Here is a 21499-nt window from a genome sequence, read left to right as displayed (position 1 = left end):
ATACTTTCATCATTCTGAGTAAATAAAAAACATGTTTTACAAGTTAATCACTGTTTCTTTACCTGCTAGGATTATCAACATTAGGCTCTTCATCAGGGTGCTCAAAATTCCTTATAATGTTATGATGTAATCACTAGCTTTTTGGGTTCTGGGTGTTTTTTTTTTGTTAAAGATTTTATTTTTATTATTTTTAGGTAATCTCTACCTCCAATGTGGGGCTTGAACCCATAACCCCAAGATCAAGGGTCGCATGCTCCACCGACTGAACCAGCCAGGCACCCTTAGTTTTTTGAACTTTCGTTATAAAGCATTAAATAGCAAAAAAAAAAAAAAAAAAAAAGTCTGTTTCATATATATAAGGAATTAGAAAATAGAATATAATCAATGCTTTAAAGATATATCCCTACCTACTAATGTATCAGTGTCACCTTAGGGGCTTCTCCATGTCTTCCTTCTCAGGATTTTTTGGTTTTTTTTAGCTCTAGAAGTAGGTGCCAATAAGATAAGTTTCCTACTGGCATTTTTAGGAAGTTATCTCAGAGTCCATTATTCATGTTTGAGTTCTTTAATCTGTTAATCATACTTTCAGAATAGGTCACTGATTAAAAATAATTTTAAAATGAAAAAGTTTTGAGTAAATTGCAGGTTATAAATTCCAGCTCAAGAGAAAACCTCTTTACATTTTTTTCTATTTAATTATAGCAAACACTTGTTACCTTAATTATGTTCCCAATTAAGCACATTTATCATTCCATAGCATCAAAGAACAGAAGAAACATATATCCATACTCTCTATGAAGATTTAATTGTCATATGTTATGAGAGAGTCCATTTTCAATAGAATTCCCTCTTCACTATTTCAGATTTTGTTTTGATGATGGTTTTTGTTGTTTTGTTATGCTATTAAGAATACATACATGTTTCAAATAGCTACCTTATATTTCTCCAAAGTAAAAAATTATTAGATTTGCTTCTTTAACCAATTAGATTCAATTGCTCTTAAAATATAGGTCCTCTAATTTACCACACTGTACACTCTGGATATATAAGAAGATTTTGCCTGGTCATTTTTTTCCTCTTATTTTTATTATATATATGGCAAAAGGGAGAAATAAATATAGTGTTTTTTCTAACATTTTTCACAGCAATGTCAACATGGTGTTGTCTGGTTCCTTTATTTAATGGTACTTTGGGGGCACTGATTTTTAAGATTACGAGATACTGAGTAGAGAGCTATGGGTGGCATTCAGTGCTTTGCTGCAAATGGTCCATTGAGAACTTAACTGTGAGCACATCTTAGCTAGGCAAGGAGACCCTGAGTAATTACTGGTAGGATGGGAGAAGGAACACAAAGGAGGTTGGTGATGCAGGAAAGATGCTGAGGTGGAGGTGGGGGAGGGAAATAAGCATTTAATTAGCCAGAGAAGGAGGCATTTTTTTAAGCCAAATAATTGATATGTTTAGCTAAACAAAGGGGGTATTTAAAAGAATTTTATTTTTATAAAAGTTTCCCACTGTGCTCTTGTGATAAATTATTTCATTTCTCTATTTTTCTTTTGCACACTAACAATACAATTTTTAGGATAGTGTATGTTAAGCACTTACGGGAAAGCTGAGGAGAACTGAATCTGCACAGCACCTTTTTTCTCCTTTTGTTCTCTTTTACTATTAAGTTTCAGTGTGTTTGAACATAGGATTATTTTACTCTCAAAACCTCTGTTTCCCTATTAGGCTATATACTTGCATAATGGAAAGTAGTAGTATTATCCTTTGCCCAAATATTATATGTACCTTGCTACAAATTACCTTCATACATGGTCCGAAACTCTAGTCCCCTGGATTAATTTTGCCGCAGCAGTGAATGCATAGCAAATCCAGGCCCCAAGTTAGAAAGATGGAATGACCTGAAATACATGATTTTGTTCCCACTTCAGGGCACCCCGAATGTCATTTCTCTGTTAGACTGTACGTCATACTGTTAGGTTTCATTATGAGCTAGAAAAGTCATGAAGCATTTCAAAATAGGCATAAGATTTGCTTCCCTGCTCAGCCTGTTTTCTCACTTGCACTACCTGTTTCCCCTTCCCCTGTCCTTGAGAAACTGAAGGATCTGTATGCTACGTACCTGTCTGTAGACAGAAACCACTGTGATGACAAAGGGACACATGTATGCATGAGTAGAGGAGTGAAGCTCCTAGTAGCTGTCGTATGGACTTCCTTGCATAGAACATACTCTTCTGAATTTGCAGGAGGAAATCTTTATGTATTTTATCTGTATCCTATAGATTGGTAAAAGAGCGTTCAAAATGTTTGTTCTTCCATGTACAATTTGATTTCTTTTCCTTAGTAAAGTACCCTTATGCATTCTACCCCTTTCTATGAAACCTTACTATATTCATTTCTATTTGTTTTGTTTTGGGTTTTTTGCCTCACCATATTCATTAAGAAGTGAAAAGGAAGAGATTTAGAAGGTTGAATAAAGAAAATGCCAATTATTAGAGATTTTAAGGCAAAAAACAATGTGTTGGCTATCCTCACAGCTAACAGTGGAAGTTCATGATGCTCTTCATGTTTCCTTTTTCTTCTAGCAATGGCTCAGCAACATCAGAAGACCTTTTTTGGAAACTCGATGCACTGCAAATGTTTGTCTTTGATCTGCACTGGCCAGAACAAGAATTTGCCCACCACTTAGAGCAAAGACTTAAACTAATGGCCAGTGATATGATAGAGGCCTGTGTCAAAAGGTAGACCTGTGTTTTCAAGTTGCTGCTTTGTACGCCAGCGCCCAGAGTCGCACTTTTCACCAAGTACCTGTTACCTAGTTGTCACAAGGAAAGTTTCAATATGTACTACCACAACAAAACTTAATGAACGTTGGGTTCTCAGACCTAAATTCTGGGGCCTCCTAGAACGCTGTAACTGATAAAATTAGCCTAAAACTTTTTTTTTTTTTAAACGCCTCCTCACATTACCCTTCTCAGTAGCATCCATACTATATTAATCCTTTCTGTGGTGTTTATTGTTGTTTCTTTGGGAATACTGTGCTTTCAATTCCCAAGGCAGTACTTCCTGAGACATATGGAAAAGGGCAGTTAAGTACTTTATGCATTACGCACGGTGTCTGCTGTGAAACGGCATGGCAAACCCAAATTATGATCAGGGCCATCAGTGTTTCTGTTTTCTGGTATTCTCTTTCCACGTCAAAGGAGCTTTCCGCGTCAACTATCCAGTTACATTCTTCAGAACTTAATCAGAAATAAGTTACGAGGCTAAGTGACAGAGAAGAATTATACATTCTCCATTGTACATTAATTATGATGTTTTAGGGTTTTCCAGACTTGTACTTTTTTTTTTATTTGGTAAACCCTCACGCAGAAGATTTGTTCTGCTTTAATGCAGAGAAGCAAGTGGTTTTTACACTTGGAAATTAATTCAGGCAGTTCAGGAAAACTAAGCGGTTTTTCCATAAAAAGTTTTACACTATATGTAACAAATAGCTTCCTTTGAGTAGAGATATTGTCTGCATGACTGCAAAAGCTGTTTAATATAAAATATCTCCCTGATCTTTCATATGAGACACCTGAAAAAGAAGAGCATCCCACCCCTAGCTCCCAAGCAATGCCACAGTCCTTATTTGCATGTTTTAAATTAGCCATCTTGTAGTGTTGATTTCACTTTTACTAAACAGGTGAGACATATTTCAGAATTTCTTACCCTGGATTCATGTTTTAATGAATAGAACAAGAACTGCATTTGAAGTCAAGCTGCAAAAGGCAAGCAAAACCACTGACTTGCGCATTCCTGCCTCCGTGTGTACAATGTTTAATGTATTAGTTGATGCCAAAAAGCAAAGCACCAAACTTTGTGCCCTGGATGGAGGACAAGAGGTAAGTGAACTGAATGTCACATATGGATAGGCAGCACGGGGTGCCCTGGCAGAGGGTGCTGGATGCTGTTTCCAGAAGTCTCTCACTTGATTAGATTAAAAGACCAAGTTTTCCAATAGAAGTGTTTGGTCTTTTCTTTACTGTAATAACGGAAGGCCCTTTATCCTTTGCTCCCATTAGTTTCTTCTTTTTTAAATGAAGACTGCGCAAAATTTTACACGTGGCCATTGAAGCTTTTAACAACTTATGTGTTGTGTATTTACATAACCCTTGCTTTTCACAAGCAAATAAGAAAGCTAGAGAGCTACCTGCTTTGTTTATACAAATCTAGAGTATCCAGAGTTTGCATTCAAAAAACAAGGCACAGAAAATAGCATATGAAATATTTTTATTTACACAAAAGTTTCCATGTTTTAAAGATCAAGTAGAAACGTACTAAAAAAAATTAGACTTTTTTTTTTTAATAAATGTCCCATTTTTTTTACTTTGATTCATGTTTTGTTTGGTTCTATATTCAGAAACACAGCTTATTTTACCCCATGATTTATTTTTGTTGAGAGTGGCAATTGGGTGAAAAAGGATTTATTTTTCTTAGATTATCTGTTTAAGTTGACATTTTGTTGCTGCTTTTCTCATTGTAATTACTTGTTCATTTCTTTACTCTTCCCATATGTTCTCCTTCGTCGTCTTTTTTTTTTTCTCCATGGCATGATCCAGTTTGGTAGTCAATGGGTAAGTCTTCCTTTTTTTTTTTTTTTTTTTTTTTGTAAAAATACACTTTCATTTGAGTTATTATTTGTGTAAACATACACTTTTTATTTTTATCTTTTCAAATTAATATAATTCCATTTTCAGGTTTATGTTTTCCATGTATGTGTATAACACTAACAGCTTATTATAACATAGCAATACCCAGAGACACATTAAAACACATAAATACTTACGCCCTAAATAATGTCAAGGGGAATGTTTCTTCCCTGTTAGGCTGCAGAATCTACGAACTGCTCTTAGATTTTTTAAGGATAAAATTATTTAAAACAAAATGAATTCACCCTCCTTTAAACAAAATTCTAAATAAATTCAGAAGCAGAATGATTATTAATATTTTCAAGGTTCATATATCTATAGTATATACTTTTACCAATTCTAGAAAAATTTGGAGCTTTGGATGACATATAGTATATATCAGGGTACCTCTAAATCAATTTGAGGACCAGGAGGCCATTCCTAAGGTCACTTCATGCAGAAGTACCCAGTTGTGGATTTCAATAAGGTACATGCCCACCAGTGATACAGTCTTTCTTCCCACTCATGGCCTGGGAAGTAACCATTACCAGAGGCAGGGAAGAGGCAGGCCTGTGTGTCAGGAGCCTTTCCTCTCCCGCATACAAGGTTGTCTTGAATTACCACCCAGAACCTCAGAGGAACATGATATGAAAATTTTTATGCATACAAAAGTGACTAGATACTATATATATCTATCTGTTTTATATATGTGTTTTGATGTCAAAATGTTTTTGTGCTCTATGGATATGTTGACTCTTACATAAAGTCTTACAGTTGCCACCTAGGAGTCACACTCAGGGTGACTCTACTGGGCTGACAATTCTCATCCAAGTAGAAGGGCTTAGGTAGCTCTGAAAGAGGATGAGAGGGCCCACTATTTGTGAATTTCATACTTAGTTAGCCCAGATATAGACATTAGGTAATTGGCCATAATTTATGCACATGCACACGTATTTCATTCTTTGAGCAATTCAAGGCGAAAAGATGTATTTCTAATACCATAGCATACAACCTTACAGATACATTAAGTAATTGATAGGTGTTATAGAATGTTCAACAATTATCATTCCCTGAGCACCTACAACATGATTTATTACCTCTAATCATCTGAATGAGGAAGCAGCTGGCTTGGATATCAATAGCTCATCTCTCTACCTTTTCATGTTTTTCAATACCCAGATGTAAGCCTTTGATGGTCTACTCAGAAATACTGTCTTACGTCTCTTTATAAGTCCATCCATTTCTCATCAGGTTTATAGAATCATCTTGCCTCTTCCCATTGATACTGGATTTATCCATCTGCTTTTATTTTAATATACATGGCAGTACCTGACACATAATACGCACTTAGTAAATAGTTGTTGAATGAACAGACTGATTTGTTGTCACCACTTTAAAAATCCTCCCCTGTAAGAAACAACTATCTCTAGTACCTCAAAAGAAAAACAAGCCCACACACAAATGACAAAACATTGTTGCATTGTCACACGGTTCTTTATATTAACAGGTAGATGGCTTTGAAAAGTAATCTGCTACTGTTCATTGTATTTGCACCTGTACCTTCTCCCCAGAGACAATTAGTTCCCCACAACTTTCACACAATTAATATAATTCAAAATGTGCAGGTGTAAAACCCATTAGCAACTATGAAAAGTGGTAAACAAGACTTTCAGTGCAAAAGAAGGATTTTATACTTTGCTTTTAATCACCAGTAAATATACCCACATAATTGCACAGGCTTTCCCTCTCTGTGCTTGGGATAAGTTTTGGAACTGTTGCAAATTAGCAAATATGTTACATGCGGGGGTGAGCCAGTGGACCTCATTCTGTAGTAAGCAACAAATTAAAAACTAGATTATTACACAATTTGGAACCTTGTGAAATATATGCTTACATAGATAAACCTAATAGGGATAGTGTTCTGAATTTTAAGAAATTACCTCTCCAGAGTCTCCAGTAAATTTATTATATGTCATTACTGAGATGAAACCTCCCCAACTCCTTTTCCACAAGGCAACCCCTTCTGTGCTCCTGAGTTACGATTCCGTTTTCTCGCGTGGCACATGATGATGCAAACGTGCTCAACCGCAGCCCAGAATGGTGTTTAATGGAGTCATTAGTGAGCGAATGATCTGCTCATGCAACAGCTGTGTGTAATGAGTCAGCAGTCTCAGGCCAGTTCCTCGGGGAAAGATGTTGAGACCACAAAACCACCAGTGTTTAGAAATCGTTGTTCTCCACCAACTGCATGGGTCTTACTTAGGTAATGCTCTGCCCTCGGTGCCCCCAGCATCTGATGGCCCATCCACTGAGGATGAAAGCACATTAATGGGGCTCCTTGTGTAGGATTTGTCCTCAACTATAGTAAAATGCTTCCATTTCCAGAACTGACAATCCAGTGCCTTTAAAGTTCTTCCCAAGAGAAGGACCAAAATCTTTTAAGAATGCTGGATTATACTGGCATTTGATTAGTTTTCATTTCTGGAGTGTTTACATTAACAACAGTCAGGTGAAATGAGGATATGTACCTGAGTGTAGGGGGACCAGGGTTTCAGACCCGTGTCTGATCCCTGAATTCCCTGGGCTCCATGAGGTACAAATTCCTTAAAGGTTAATCTTGATCGAAAGTCAGAGTCATCTGACTTTACTTTTTACTTCATCAGGTTTATAGAATCATCTTGCCTCTTTTATTGGCCATATTTTATATGAGAAGCACATATGCTTTACTTTTGAGGGTGAATGTAGGGAGAATTAAGTCAAAGAAATGGGCTGTGATTTGCCAAAGCCCTGGTATGTAGGATTATCAATCCGATTTGAAATATTCTGATAGAAATTTTATAGGTTTTTATTGTTGCAGACAAAAACTTTGCAGATTTTTATCAAAAATTCAGTCTGTTAATCTAAATAAAATATACCAATTTTAGGTTAGGTAATGTAAATATCTATGCAGATAAATTCTTCTCTGTGATCTCTTTTGGTGTGTCTGTGTTTGTCTTTGGAAGCTATCTGGATCCCCTGAGGAGTAACTTTCTAGCTAACCTTCTATCATCTCTATGTGGCAGATGTGAGCTGTTCTCTTTGCAGAATGTACATGTACAATATGAATTCTGAGGCCACCTGGCCACTCCCACCCACAGTGTTTCCAGACCACCTCCACCGACTGTGCAGCTAGAACAGATTCTGGAAGTTCCCGGCAATTTTAACATTAGTGAAAGTCCCAGCTAGTCAGATAAGTTTACAATAGCAAAATCTCATAAAAACCTAACAAGCCTTACCCTATTTGGGTTTGTCCTTGGGTAGTACATTTAGTATACTTTTCTTCCTTTTTAATTTTTTCTGTGTTTCTCTCTCTCTCCCTCTCCTCCTCCTTCCCTGCTCCCCTCCTCACCCACTCCCTCCCTCCTTCTCCTCTCACTGCTTTTGGCTAGATCAGGTGTCAGTAGTCTAAAGGTGTATACTATAGGAGAATGTGATGGCCCCTGGGGTCCATGCCTTTCCCTGCCTTTCGATAAAAAGGGTATAAGGAACCTCTTTAGTGGCTCATCTCTTGATTTTAAGATGTGTCCAAATCCATCCAGTCTAAAAGTTTAAAATGTAGAAGCTCTACAATTTTATATCCAATAGTCTTTTGATGACATTTGATTACTCTTGAGTTAAAAAATTAACATACGGCTGGGGCACCTGGCTGGCTCAGTCAGTAAAGCATGCGATTCTTGATCTTGGGGCCCCACACTGAGTATAGAGATTAAAATGAAATCTATGGCAAATACAGATAAGCACTGAACATATCAAGTGTATATTTAAGAACATGGAACCACTCAGAGGTCTAGGCACCTTGATCCCTGTATGTTCTGTAGCACTTTCCAGGGAAGAGGGAAGTGAGAAGCTTGAAGCCCATCTCCTGTGTGTATCCCTTTCCTGTTCTATCCCAAAGAGGAGCCTCAGTCTGGTATTTCACTTCCTCCTGCTGCACAGACACAATTTGGAGAGAAAAGGCTATGAAAAGAGGAGCAGGGAGAGGGAGCCGGGCAGAGCGCATTTGCATAAGCTCCTCACACCAGGTCGGCTGTAGAGCTTCAGCTGGAGCCCAGGACCTTTTGGTACCTGTGTCTGTGGGGGGCTTCCCAGCTATCTCCACTAGCAGCCAGATTCTCCACGCTCTTTCTCTTCTCCATTGTTTTTCTTTATTGTCTCCCCTTTTCCTTCTCTTCAAGCTGTTCTAAAAGCAAAGGAGTTGGCCCTACTCTGATAGAAATCCACCCTCTGTGTTTCTGTTCCAGTTGTCTCTGGGGAGCACAAGTTTGGGAATCAGTAAGGCTTTCAGTAAAACAGACACATAATGTTTCCCTTCACTAGGTGGAATACATGCCGGGAAAGGTCCACGTTCATGTGTGTGCGGTTAATTTTAGACCACATGTCAGCACACACGCATACATGCAGAACAGAGAATTCACATGCCCCAGAATTAGGCTTCCTGTTTTTTATGTATGCAGGTAGATAGCCACTTGTAACTGTCAGAGCCTACGGGTGGCGGGGGGGTGGGGGGGTGGGGGGGGATCATTCCTGTGTATTCCAAAGCAGACCTACGTTGATGTTTTGTTGTGTGTGGAAACTTTGAGACATGTTTTCAGAAGAAAAAATAGCTTTCAAAAACTTACATCCTAGGAAACCATTCATCCGGCAGCTGTTAAGTTGGTCTAATGTTTATACTGACCTGAGTACTTTTACTCTATGCATTATGTTAGCTGTTCCAAGAAGCCTTGAACCTTCAAGATAGGGTTAGTCTTTACAAGTCACATTTTCTCTGAAGTGGCTATTGGGGACAATCGGCTGTCAGATAAATGCTTCTAAAGCAAGAATTACTGTTTAAATGAATGTGCATTCAAACACTGCAGAAGCCGAAGCTCCTGCTAATTTAAGAATGCAACTCTCTCGTATTCTCTGAAGAAAGCGAAAAAGGAGGCTTTCAGGTTTATTTTAAATACATCTTTTTTTGTATTTACTTAAAGGCGTCTTTTTCATGAGGAAGCAGTGATAAAATTATGGGGAGTGAGTGCTGTTTCATTATACCCTTTATGGCCTATTAATTTGTTACCATCTATTCACCTTTGTTGATGACATTTTAATTTTGCCCTTGCTTGAGCATATTGTAAGAATTGTATAAACTGCGGCTTCCCTGCGCTGACAAAACGGTCCTTTTACAGTGAACAATTGGGAGCTCATTTTATTTCTAGAGCACATTTAAAATAACTTATGAATGAGAGTTGTCAGACATGAAATGCTGTATTAATTAAATCTTTTTCTAGTCTTTTTGCTTCTCCAGCTAAACCAACCCTTTAGAAAAATACACGGCCACCTTAATTATAGAGGAGAAGACAAAAAGTATCCTTCACATTCCTCTGCCTGAATAAGAATAAGAACCCAATTCATCTATATAATAACCCCATTAGCTGCTTAACTCAACAGTGCACATGGGAAAATTTTCAAGCCACAATGTAAAAAGTGTTGATTGGGTGGATCGTTTTCAAGGTTTTGTTCTTCTGATGTTCAAAATGATCATTTTCAGTAAATCCGATATGTCATAACTAGGAGCTTTAAAGCATTTATGACTTATGACAAAAGTTTTGTGTCCACATCAACTAATGGATCTTTGTCTTTTGATATCCAGCAACAATACCATTCAAAAGTAGATGATTTGATTGACAACGCTGTAAAAGAAATCATTTCACTGCTAGTTTCAAAGGTAATGTATTATTTATTCACCTTTTTAAGTCAGACTCAAAAATCATTTTGCTGGGAATTTTTAGAAAAATCTGTCTCATGTTTCTAAATACCCAATTGAAAAATAGTTTTATAAAGAGACGCGAGAAAAGTTCAGATTTCAAGAAGAGTTCAGAACAAAATGTGAACACTCTTTGTCAACAACTTTTGATTTTTTATTTACAGTTCATCTCGGCTTTTCTTGCAGCTGTTGGCTTTTAAAAATAACTCTGTCTTCCAGTAAGACCTTATTATTTCACATTTATGTTCCCTGACTATTTGTCTTATCTGTTGGGCTGATTCGAGTTTTCACCAGTCATTGAGTGTAGCCTGTTTGTGGGGATGACAGCACCGAGGCTCTAGAGCTAGTCACGGGCAGACGGAGAAGCTGGCAGCCTGAGGTTCTCCTCTCCTGCGGGGCTCGCACAGTTTCCAATCTGATGCTCCAGATATCTCTGACAAGGGCTGTAGCCTGTAACTGTATAAGTAGAGATGAAGCATAAGTATTCCATTGAATGATTAGACAGTTAAAATCCCACCAAGGTGTAACAGACTGCCATGAGCTGACACTCAAGATCTGGGTCTGCCAGGGAAAGACGGAAAATGGAACTCAAGAGGGTGAGGAGTCAGAATGGACGTGGTCCAGCAGCACATTCACAGGAACAGATGGAGCCCTTGCTCTTGCAAGGCTTGATCAGAGAACCCCCAATCAAGCTTCATAAAAAAATTGGAAGAACATACAGAAAACAAAGGAAAAAACACCCCCAGTTTAATAAACGAAGGACATGTTATTTAGAAAAGAAAAAGCAGAGATGCCCGAGAAGCATTAAAAATGTTAAACCTCACTCATCATTTAAGGAATGAAGAAAAACTACTATTAATATACTACTTTTTCTAGCAAATTAGCATAGATGTTTTTAAACTAACACTTGGTTTCAGAAAAGGTGAGGTGGGACACTCACACTTTCTGTCTACAGGAGTGTAATTCATTACAGCCTTCCTAGAGATAATTTGGAACTATATCGAGTACATTAATACCCTTCTACCTAATAAGTATTTTTGCATCTTTTTCCTACTCAGAGAGATGCACAAAATATATATACATTGATATGGTCACATTACTTCTAATGAAAAATTGGAAACAACTTTAATCTCTAACATGAAGGGAATGGTAAAGTAAATTATGGGACATCTATATTAAGAAAACATGCGTTCAAAGACTATTAATGATGAAGGAAAGGTTTGATAATATAGTATTAAGTGAAAAAAAAAAGCTTAATACTTTAGAAATGGAAAGTATGATCTGAATTTGCATCACATAGAGTAAAAACAGGATAAACACCAAAATGTTGACAGAGCTTCTCTGGATGGTGGGATTATACTTGATTTTGGAGGCGGGTGGATTCTTCAGGATTTTGGGGGTTTGTTTGTTTATTTGGTTTGGTATTTTCTGAATTCCTTGGTAGCAAGTCTTGAGATAGAAAATAGCCAGAAAGAAGATTTTAGCATACCACCACCCCTCCAGTTTGTTCTCATTCTCTTCACTTCTACCCCCACAAGAATACCTGCACTTCACGTACAACACACAGTCATCAGCAAGTGGAAAGGGAAAAGGTGAACAGGAAAAGCACCCAGCCGGTGGGGGAGAGGTGAACCACTGGAAAACAAAGCTCCAGAGGCAGAGCAGGGAGATTTCCGACCTCTCAGGAGCCCAGCACAGCAGCTCCCAACACTGCACAGACAGCCCACTAAAGTGAAAGGAAGTTAACTTTGTGCCTTCATTGTCTGCGAGTCATCAAGGGAGATTTTACCCAGATGGCACCTCCCCATCCTCACAGTTCTCCTGTGCAAGTTGTCTTTTGTGAGAAGGGGGCATACTGGAAGTCATTAAATTGCATGATAGCATGCAGTTGGTAAAGGGTTAAATAGGCAGCAAGGAAAAGAGACTAGTTCAGGATTTCTGCTGGTGGGGGGAGGGTTGCAGAGGGGGCTGGCAGGCCTGCACATCATCTCTGCACTCTTTCCTGGCAAAGTAAAAAACTGATTTCTTTTTATATCAAATACATCTGTTTTTTTTTTCTTTTTTAAAGATTTTTTTATTTATTTATTTGAGACAGAGAGAATGAGAGAGAGAGAGCACATGAGAGGGGGGAGGGTCAGAGGGAGAAGCAGGCTCCCTGCCGAGCAGGGAGCCCGATGCGGGACTCGATCCTGAACTCCAGGATCATGACCTGAGCCGAAGGCAGTCGCTTAACCAACTGAGCCACCCAGGCGCCCCAAATACATCTGTTTTAATGAAAAAATAGTATGTTTGAATCAAGTAAGCAAATGGTATTCTAGAGATCAATACTATTCAGTACAACTTCCTGTGGTATAAAAATATTTACCCAGCACCATCCAGTAGAGTAACTACTAGTCACATGTAGCTATAGACCACTTGAAATGTGGCTAGGACAACTAAGGAACTGAAATTTTGATTTTACTTAATTTTAATTAATTTTAACTTAAATAGCCTAACGTAACTAGCTATTATATATGGAGATCAGATCTAGATTAGTCTTTTTCTGTGGATCATTTCTCCTGCAGTTTAACAGTACTTTTTTTTTTTTTAAGATTTTATTTATTTATTTGACAGAGAGAGATAGTGAGAGCAGGAACACAAGCAGGGGGAGCGGGAGAGGGAGAAGCAGGCTTCCCACTGAGCGGGGAGACTGATGCGGGGCTCGATCCCAGGACCCTGGGATCATGACCTGAGCCGAAGGCAGACGCTTAATGACTGAGCCACCCAGGCGCCCCCAGTTTAACAGTACTTTTTAATAATCTTTAATTCTTTAGTTGAAAAGTATAAAATAAACTGACTTCATAGATTGAACCAATCATCTTAAGCTCTCATAGGAGATGACAATAAATGATTTTTTTTATTTTATTAAGCAAAGAAAATAAGGTTCTATAATTCAATTCTTAAATGTTGGCAAGCCAAAAATTATTTGAGGTCATGTTAAAATGTAGATTCTGTGCCTCACTTTCCAACAATTCTGAATCAGAAGTTTGAGAAGAGGAGCAGGAAGGTACATGTTTAACCAGTCACCATGGTAAGTTTGTTCAAGTAGGAGTACAGTGAGCCAGACTTTGAGAAGCACTGCTTTGATAAGTCTCTATCCAGGCTGTCATGTGAAAGATCTTTAAACTTCAGTATAGTATTTAAAAACAAAACAACCCTCTAAGATAGTGTGTTCACATTTTTTTGTTGTTGTTGAAGAAATGATAAAAGGGGATATTTATGAAGTACCAGCTGTGAAACTCCTATGGGATGAGCAGTCTTACCCTAATTCACAGATACAAACAAAATCCTCACAGTAGTCTACTAAATTGACCACACACCTAATTAGGAGAGTCAGGAACCAAACTTCTGAGCTTCAGGTTCCTAATCCAATGTACGTGCTGATTCTAGATGTCTAGGAAATCAGTGAAATGCAGAATACTCTAAAAATTAAAATGGGTAACATCTACATTTACTGTCTTTACCCTGTCAGATTTCAAGAGTCCTGTCCTAGACATTTTTATTTTATCCTAGCATATTAATTAACTCAACATGAAGTAGAGTAGAATAATGAATTACTTGTGTTGTATTCCAAATGTTTCTTCCCATGTTTTAATTATTCTGTGCATCTTGATAAATATATTTGCTACGTTTGGTTAAGTTAGAAAGAATACTTCCTTCTTTTTAACTCCTCTCTTCAATCCCACCTCCATATCCTCTTCTTATTCCACACATCTTCACAAATGATTGAACAATGAGCCAGGGCTCTCTATCATACATAGCACTCAATAGTATGTGTCCCAACTGCATGCACATTTCCATGCTGAGAAAAGAACTTGGCTTTCCATCTCTGTGTCCTTTCTCCACCTGGTACCTAAATGCTGGTATTCCTTGGGCTTCCATCTTTAGTCTTCTTTTGAGCTCATTCCACAAATTTCTGTGACTTTCGCACTTCTGATTTTATGTACTAATGATTCCCAACTCTGTGCCTAAGAGGCAGAGTGGAATCATGGTGAAAAGCCCAACTTCAGACCTGAGGAACCTAATGTCTTCATCTAAGAACATTGGGAAGCCATGGAAGGGTTGGGGAGGCAGCGAGTAAGAGTGAGGAATTAATCATATCTGCATTATAAGAAGATTCATCTGATTGCCTGTAGCAAATAGATTACAGAGAGGGTACTGCGGAGACTGTTATGTTGATCTCTGGTGGACTAACCCAAAGACATTTAAGACATTTAAAGAGGGCGCCTGGGTGGCTCAGTTGGTTAAGCAACTGCCTTCGGCTCAGGTCATGATCCTGGAGTCCCGGGATCGAGTCCCGCATCGGGCTCCCTGCTCGGCGGGGAGTCTGCTTCTCCCTCTGACCCTCCCCCTCTCATGCTTTCTGTCTCCCATTCTCTCTCAGATAAATAAATAAAATCTTTAAAAAAAAAAAGACATTTAAAGAGTGCTGTAGACTGAATGTTTGTTTCCCCCAACCCAAATTCATATGCTGAAACCTAATAATCCCTAAGGTGATGGTATTAGGAGGTGGGGCCTCTGGAAGGTAATTAGGTCATGCAGATGCAGCCCTCATAAATAGGATTAGCGCCCTTATTTAAAAAAAAAAAAATACCCCACAGAGCTCCCTAGCTCCTTCTGCCATGTAGAAATGCAGCCAAATGCCATCATCTTTGAACCAGGAAGTGGGTTCTTACCAGACACCAAACATACCATCTTCTTGTTTATGGACTTCCCAGCCTCCAGAACTGTGAGGGGAAAAAATGTGCGCTTTTTTGTAACCCAGTCTGAGGTATTCTGTTAACAGCAGCCCCAGGGTTCGTAATGGGGACAGAAGGGAAAAGCTAACCTGCTCCTATAGGTTTATAGCTTGAAGCACAGCGTGCATGTTGAAGCCAGTGACTGACGCCGGTGCCTGGAAGAGGAACAGATTTTGAGGGAAAGACCACGATGTCAGTACTGGACATGTGAAGACTGAGCTGACTGATACCTGAAGAAGGGAGACAATCAGATAGCTGAGTCTGGAATTCAGAGGAAGCATATGGAACCAAACTATCAGTGTGATTCTAAGATTTCATCCATTAGAAATGATTGTACGTTAGTGGCTGCTGTTCTTAGGCAGATGTTCCATAACCCGAAACCCTATGGAGAAATGAAAATCAACCTTAAAACGGAAAAAAATAAAGATGCTTCTAGCCAGAAAGGGACTTAGATATTTTTACTGAGGGGGAAAAAAAAATGATAGTGGGAACATTAAATCTTGCCAAGGAAAGAATACCAAAAATGCGGTATTTATCACCACCTTACGATAATTAAGTTGACCAAAGTGTGGGAGAATCAGAAGATCTGAACTCTGCTCCTGTTTCTTCATGTTACCCTCTGGGTCTCGCTATACAACTTCGTTTCCTCATCAAAAAAGCATGAGTATTAGATGACAAAAAATATCTATAGCCTTTTGTCAGTCTAAAACAAAAATCCTTACATACATTTCTTTATAGAAGCCTCTGGGGACCCACATCGTTTCTCCTCAGGTTCCAGAGTCCCATGGCATGCACAGTGCTAGAGTTGGAACCCTGAGATCCTCTAGCAAGGACTTTTCAAGTATTTTTATGATGTTTAGAAGACACATTTAATGTTCTCAAATATATCTTGGGTAGCACGCGAAAGTATCACATCGATCAGAGCAAAGCTGCTCTGAGTGAAGAGGGGAAGGAGGTCTGGAGCTGTGCCTGTGGGGCCTAGTCTCCCAAGGCAGACTCCCAAGGTAAACCGGAGTTTACCCCAGAGTCCAGTCCCCTGGCTCACAGATGAGGAAAACAGAGGCCCCAGGTCACATGGTAGGTAACTGTGGAGCCAGGACCTGGCCTTTGTGGTCCGTAGGCCTGTCGTCTTTCCATCATGCTACACAGAATTCAGCAAGAGCAGAGAAGAAAAGAGTGGGAGCTTTACCTCCCAGTCTTCTGGTGCCCCCTTTATATCTGGGTGGTACCCACCAGCCCCTGTGTCCCTCCTGTGACAATCGCACATAGGCATACTCGCTGTGGGACCAGCGTGGGTAGGTAGAGGAGAATGGGGTTCATTGTATGTAAAATGAGAAAGAAAAGCTGAGAGAGCTGTGAGAAAGGACTGACCAGGAGAAATGGTTAGCAGAGCAAAGAATGAGACCGTGACCACTCTCATGACGCACTCTGGTTAACGGGGCTCAGGAAATCCTGGGTATGAAGTAAAAGAGCATAGTAATATATTCAGCCTACTAAATACTTCATTATTGCAAAAAGGGATTTAGGAACGAGGATACACTACCTCACTGAGTTCATAGGTATAGAGGTAGTTGTAAATATATACAGACACACATATATTCTTTCTGATAACCTAGAATATTTTCCCCTAAATTTCTCTTAAGAGTAAGATGGGCACAGGATACATCACACCTGACGGCCTAGATTCTGTAATTAAAATATCAACTCATCCTAAGATTAATTTAATTAAACTTATTCATTTGGATCAAGGCTATATATTCAGAAGACACCTGCTCAAATCCAGCTATGTGCTTAAAAGGATTATTAGGAGAGAGGAAATACAAAGTACGATAGGTCACTCTCTTTGTGGGGCAAGGGAAAAAGGAATAAGGAGAGGAGTGTGGAGAATTTACGAACGTCTGTGCTAGATGTGCCCTTTTGGAAGTTGTCTTAGATACTTTGTGGAACGAGGTATGTTACAAGGAAATATTTGCTGTCAAATACTATCCATCCTTGGGCAGGAGCCATGCTAATCTTCTCTGTATCACTCCCATTTTAGTATATGTGCTGCTGAAGCAAGTACTCAAATAGTATGCATCCCTAACACAGATACAGAAAATCTAGAAAGACCTTTTGGGAGTCAGTTGGAACAAAGGTTCAAAGAAGTGGATTCACAGTTGGAGAAAAGAGGATGAGGAAGGGACAATTGCATTGTATCATAACATTAACATTCTGATTCAGGGAAGGAAACCTGGTTTTTTCCAGTCCATGGTATTCTAGTTCCATGTGGATTTTTAACAATACTAGCTAGTCCTGATCTTACCAAATAAACATAAAACATCTGCTAATAAAATAGTTATCTCCAGCACCACTAACCCTTCCCCCCTCCCAAAAAAGAAAAAAAGAGAAGGAAGGGAAAGAACTTAGTTTTTCATGATCAGTCTTACTTGGATGAATCTCTTCTCTGTGGAAGATGTTATAACTTGCAGTGTAAACGATGCAAATATCCCATATTTACTTCGTGAAGTGTCACAGCTGAAAAAGCAGGAACTGTGTTTTGAACCCACCAATCTACAGCTGGAATCCTCCCAATAACGTTTTAGAATTTGTGGTCTACTTTCCATACATGTGGGAAAATGAATCTTATACCCTGTTAAAATTCAACAGGAAATTGAAAGCGCCATGCCTTGTGGCATACTGCATGTTTCATTCGACTAGTCATTTCAAAGTGCTTTTCATCTTTAATTTCCTTGAGAGTGTGCATAGTGAGGTAAAGTTGGTAATTACCCAGACAGACTTTAGGTGTTAAATATTATTCAAACAAACCCAGTAAATGGCATCTACAATAAAGAGTAGGGAAACAAAGAGATTACAGTGTTTCATTCCAACCCGACACCCTCAGGAGAACAGAGAGCACAAGGCAAACCCCTAAGTATTTATATACTCCCTGAGCTGTACTGAGAAAGTTCACAGGAAGCAGTTAAAGACATAGCAACTAAACCCAGCGTTTAACTGGATATCTTTGGAATCTTGCTGTTTTGTGCAATTAACGGCCAGATGGAAAATATATCATTATTAGTCAATCTTGATTTTTAATAGTTTGGTTTTTGAGGCCACTCTTCTAATGCTTGTGCCTCGGAGAAATCTCACAAAAACAGTTTTCCTGTAGGAACTGTATGGCTCAGCTGGTTGATCCCGGTGGTGCAGACACTGTTCACCGCCATGGAAGCACATAGAGTCCCTGCTGTATCATGCCCCCCCCCCCCGCCCAGGGACCATTTGAGGTGGGGAGGAACTCAACGAGAGGCTCTCTGCTATTGTTAAAATGGAGGCAAAGAATGTTGTAACACAGATGCAGCAGCCCAGTCCTCGTGTAGGATTTAACAGATACGACCCGGTGCTGCTTGGTACCCTCAAAAGAAGGTGAGCCAGACAGGCTGTCAGCGGCTGCAGTGGGGAACCTGGTGCCCTAAAACCATCCACCAAGAGTTGCTTCCCCAAGTGTCATTTTATCCCCTCCATGCTGCCGTCCGGAAGCTAGCTCAGCTCCTGTACCACCTGGGAGCTTACGGACATCATCCGGTTAGAGGTCATGCTTTCCCTCCTCGCGTTTCAGTTACACTGTTTACCCATCTCTATTGGCCCTTAAAACGTTCTGCATGTCAGGACCAGTAGTATACATGTCTGTCTTTCCCACTAGTTTGTGTGTTCCTGGAAGGAAAGAAAGGAAAGGTCGAAGATTCATATTGTCTCTTTCCCACATTAGGGGCTCAATAATAACAAAATGACATTTACTAACTGAGTGCTGATATGTTGGGCACATGACTTATTTAATGCTTACAACTGTGTACCCCTAATGGTAAAGAACATGAGCTTTGGAGCCAGACCACCTGTGTTCAAAGCGTCCTTCCCATGCTGTCAACCAAACACCCTTGAAACAGGTGGGATTTTAATGCAGGTCTCATTTACGTCCTCAACTCTGTTCTACCTCAGTAGGTATCTTTTAATTGAATTAGACCCACTGGCCAATAACCAAACTCGTTATTACTCCTTAGCACTAAACAATCCTAAGGCTACCCCACTAACTTGTGACTTAAATGTACATAGGTTTTTAGACCTATGTAATGGATAGTGATTTAGCTAATCATATCAATAATATTAATTCTTTACATTTCTTTAGTATTTTGCTGTTTTCACAATCCCTTCACATAAATCATCTCAACTGGTCTTCACTGATCCTTGTGAGATGGACAGGATGGATGGCTGTCATTTTCCCCCTTCGAGTGATGAGTATGCTAAAGCTAGAGAAGCTCAAGGCTTGACCATTGCCCTATAGCCAGAGATTGTCAGGGCTACAATTGAACTAAGATCTTCTAAATCCATGCACAGGGTTCTTGCCTCTACCTTGCCGTGTCCCTCAGCACCACTTACATGCATACGCATATACTCACTTGAGGGCTCCAAGAACCAGGTGCCGTGCCAGAGCCTTCACTGGCTCAGGTAGTCTGGTAACCATAGCAATTGTCGCTCTCCTCATGGCAAATGAGATCACCCAGCATGCACTGGCTCTCAAGATTTGAGTTAGAAGAGATGAGGCATTTCCCACAGAGGGCCATTAAGTTTGGAATTCCCTTCCCCTGGTCTGACATAGCCCTGGAGTATTGGTCTTCTGGGTCTTTGCAAACCACATCAAGTTGAGTTAGCCAGCTGTGATTGGTAAGAAATCCTAATGGGCAGGAAGAAAGTGCTAAATTGACTTTTAGTTGTGAGCAATTTGTAATTTTGTGTTTTTTGCTGTTTGTATCCCTTAGGATAACTAACGAGCCATACATAATTTTCATACTTTAGAAATACGATTTTAGTCAGCAGTTTGCATGATTTTGTTTCTGTGTTCTTACATCATGTCGCACATGATGTGATGGAGAAACCTATGGGGAAGTTTTTGTTCCTTTTGCATAAACTATTTTGCAGTAATTGACCAGCCATAGAGAAAAGATTATCTCCTGTGCATGCTCAGTGAGTTCTCTGGTCACCAGAGACCAATAAGCTGTGTCCCTAGAACTATTATCACTTTGTTGAAGGAGCTGCTATGTGAACAAAAACCAGCCTTCGTTGATTTCCCTTTTCGTATTTAAAAAACCTTGTCAGTATTTCCCCTTTGGGATTATATAATTTGTCAATAGTGCATATTATTTTAGTTCTAAAGAGGAAAGATGCATGGCAGTAAATTCCTACTAATTTCTTATCTTAGTGCCAGATCTTAATGTTTCCACTCAATGAAATATAATTCCCCACATGTTTAATCATATTATGGTATACATGTCTTAAATTTAACTTCAGAGAAATATAAAATTGTAGAAATGTAAAACACTTGAGATGCGTTTTAATTCCACACCACCCATAGTGCACGCGTGCGTGTACACACACACACACACACACACAATTTAACTGCTAGAAGAACTGATGGGTGCAGTGGTTGGCCTGAGCCCACATAGTAGTCAGTGTGGAATCAGGAGCTTATATTAAGCTCAATCTAGTGCTCTTTCCTTCGTAGCCTGCAGAGTGTTTATCTGTTTTAGCTCTCCAACTGCTTTGTAAGCTTCTGAAAGCAGATTTGGTCCTTGTATGTCCTCATTAAGCTGCTTGGTCAATGCCTGTTAACCAATGTCGGACTTCATTCCCGTGTTATGGGAGCCTCAAATGTTACACATTCCTTCCATTATCTAGTCATTTTGATTCAGCCTCTTCTGTAGACAGAAAAAAGTTGGGGAACGGTCAAGTGATCTATGGTAGAAAGGAATCTGATTACACTTGACCATCATTGCTTCTAAACATCTCTCCTGAAGTTGAAAATTGTTTTAAGGAATAGTCTCAGGAATTTCAAGTTATTTATCAGTGATTAAAATTATCTCACATGTTTGGTGACCAGGCTGCTATTACATGTTATTCTTTTATCTTAAACAAAACAAAACACTTTGTGTATTATTTCCAGCAATAGAAAAGGACCTTAGAGCTCATCTTCAAAATGGAAGAGTAAACATTACATTACAAGTCAGCCCCTTAACTGTCAGTTTATTCATTGTGGACTTTTGTGCTGTGGGAGAAGTTGGTCCAGAAATTATTTGCCCTGTTATTAATTTGTAATATTCTAAATACTCACTATAAACGATTACAGTTTGTTTCAGTGTTGGAAGGGGTGTTATCTAAGCTGTCAAGATATGATGAAGGCACTTTCTTTTCATCCATTCTGTCATTCACTGTAAGTATTTGAATGAGTTCTCTTCTGC

The 21499-nt window shown here is 39.2% G+C and overlaps 1 protein-coding gene and 1 non-coding gene across 14 annotated transcripts in view; one reads left to right on the top strand and one right to left on the bottom strand.

Annotated features, from left to right (window-relative positions):
• CADPS2 (calcium dependent secretion activator 2) overlaps positions 1 to 21499 on the top strand; it is a 532431-nt gene that overhangs the window by 471271 nt on the left and 39661 nt on the right. For 10 of the 13 annotated variants that reach the window (XM_044920121.1, XM_044920123.1, XM_044920116.1 and 7 more), the window contains 4 exons: positions 2589 to 2744; positions 3740 to 3887; positions 10342 to 10416; positions 21388 to 21471. In XM_044920121.1, the coding sequence (XP_044776056.1) occupies positions 2589 to 2744; positions 3740 to 3887; positions 10342 to 10416; positions 21388 to 21471 (463 nt within the window). Of the gene's footprint in view, positions 1 to 2588; positions 2745 to 3739; positions 3888 to 4604; positions 4620 to 10341; positions 10417 to 21387; positions 21472 to 21499 lie in introns of all 13 variants that reach the window. The other 3 variants (XM_044920119.1, XM_044920127.1, XM_044920120.1) reach the window with 1 other exon arrangement.
• Positions 17189 to 17295, bottom strand: LOC123326418. The gene has a single exon (XR_006541079.1). It is a non-coding gene; the product is annotated as a U6 spliceosomal RNA (small nuclear RNA).

The sequence above is a fragment of the Neomonachus schauinslandi genome, chromosome 12 (assembly GCF_002201575.2).
Source record: "Neomonachus schauinslandi chromosome 12, ASM220157v2, whole genome shotgun sequence".
NCBI lineage: Eukaryota > Metazoa > Chordata > Mammalia > Carnivora > Phocidae > Neomonachus > Neomonachus schauinslandi.
Note: the sequence above shows the minus strand (reverse complement) of the source record. Positions and strands in the feature narration are given on the sequence as shown.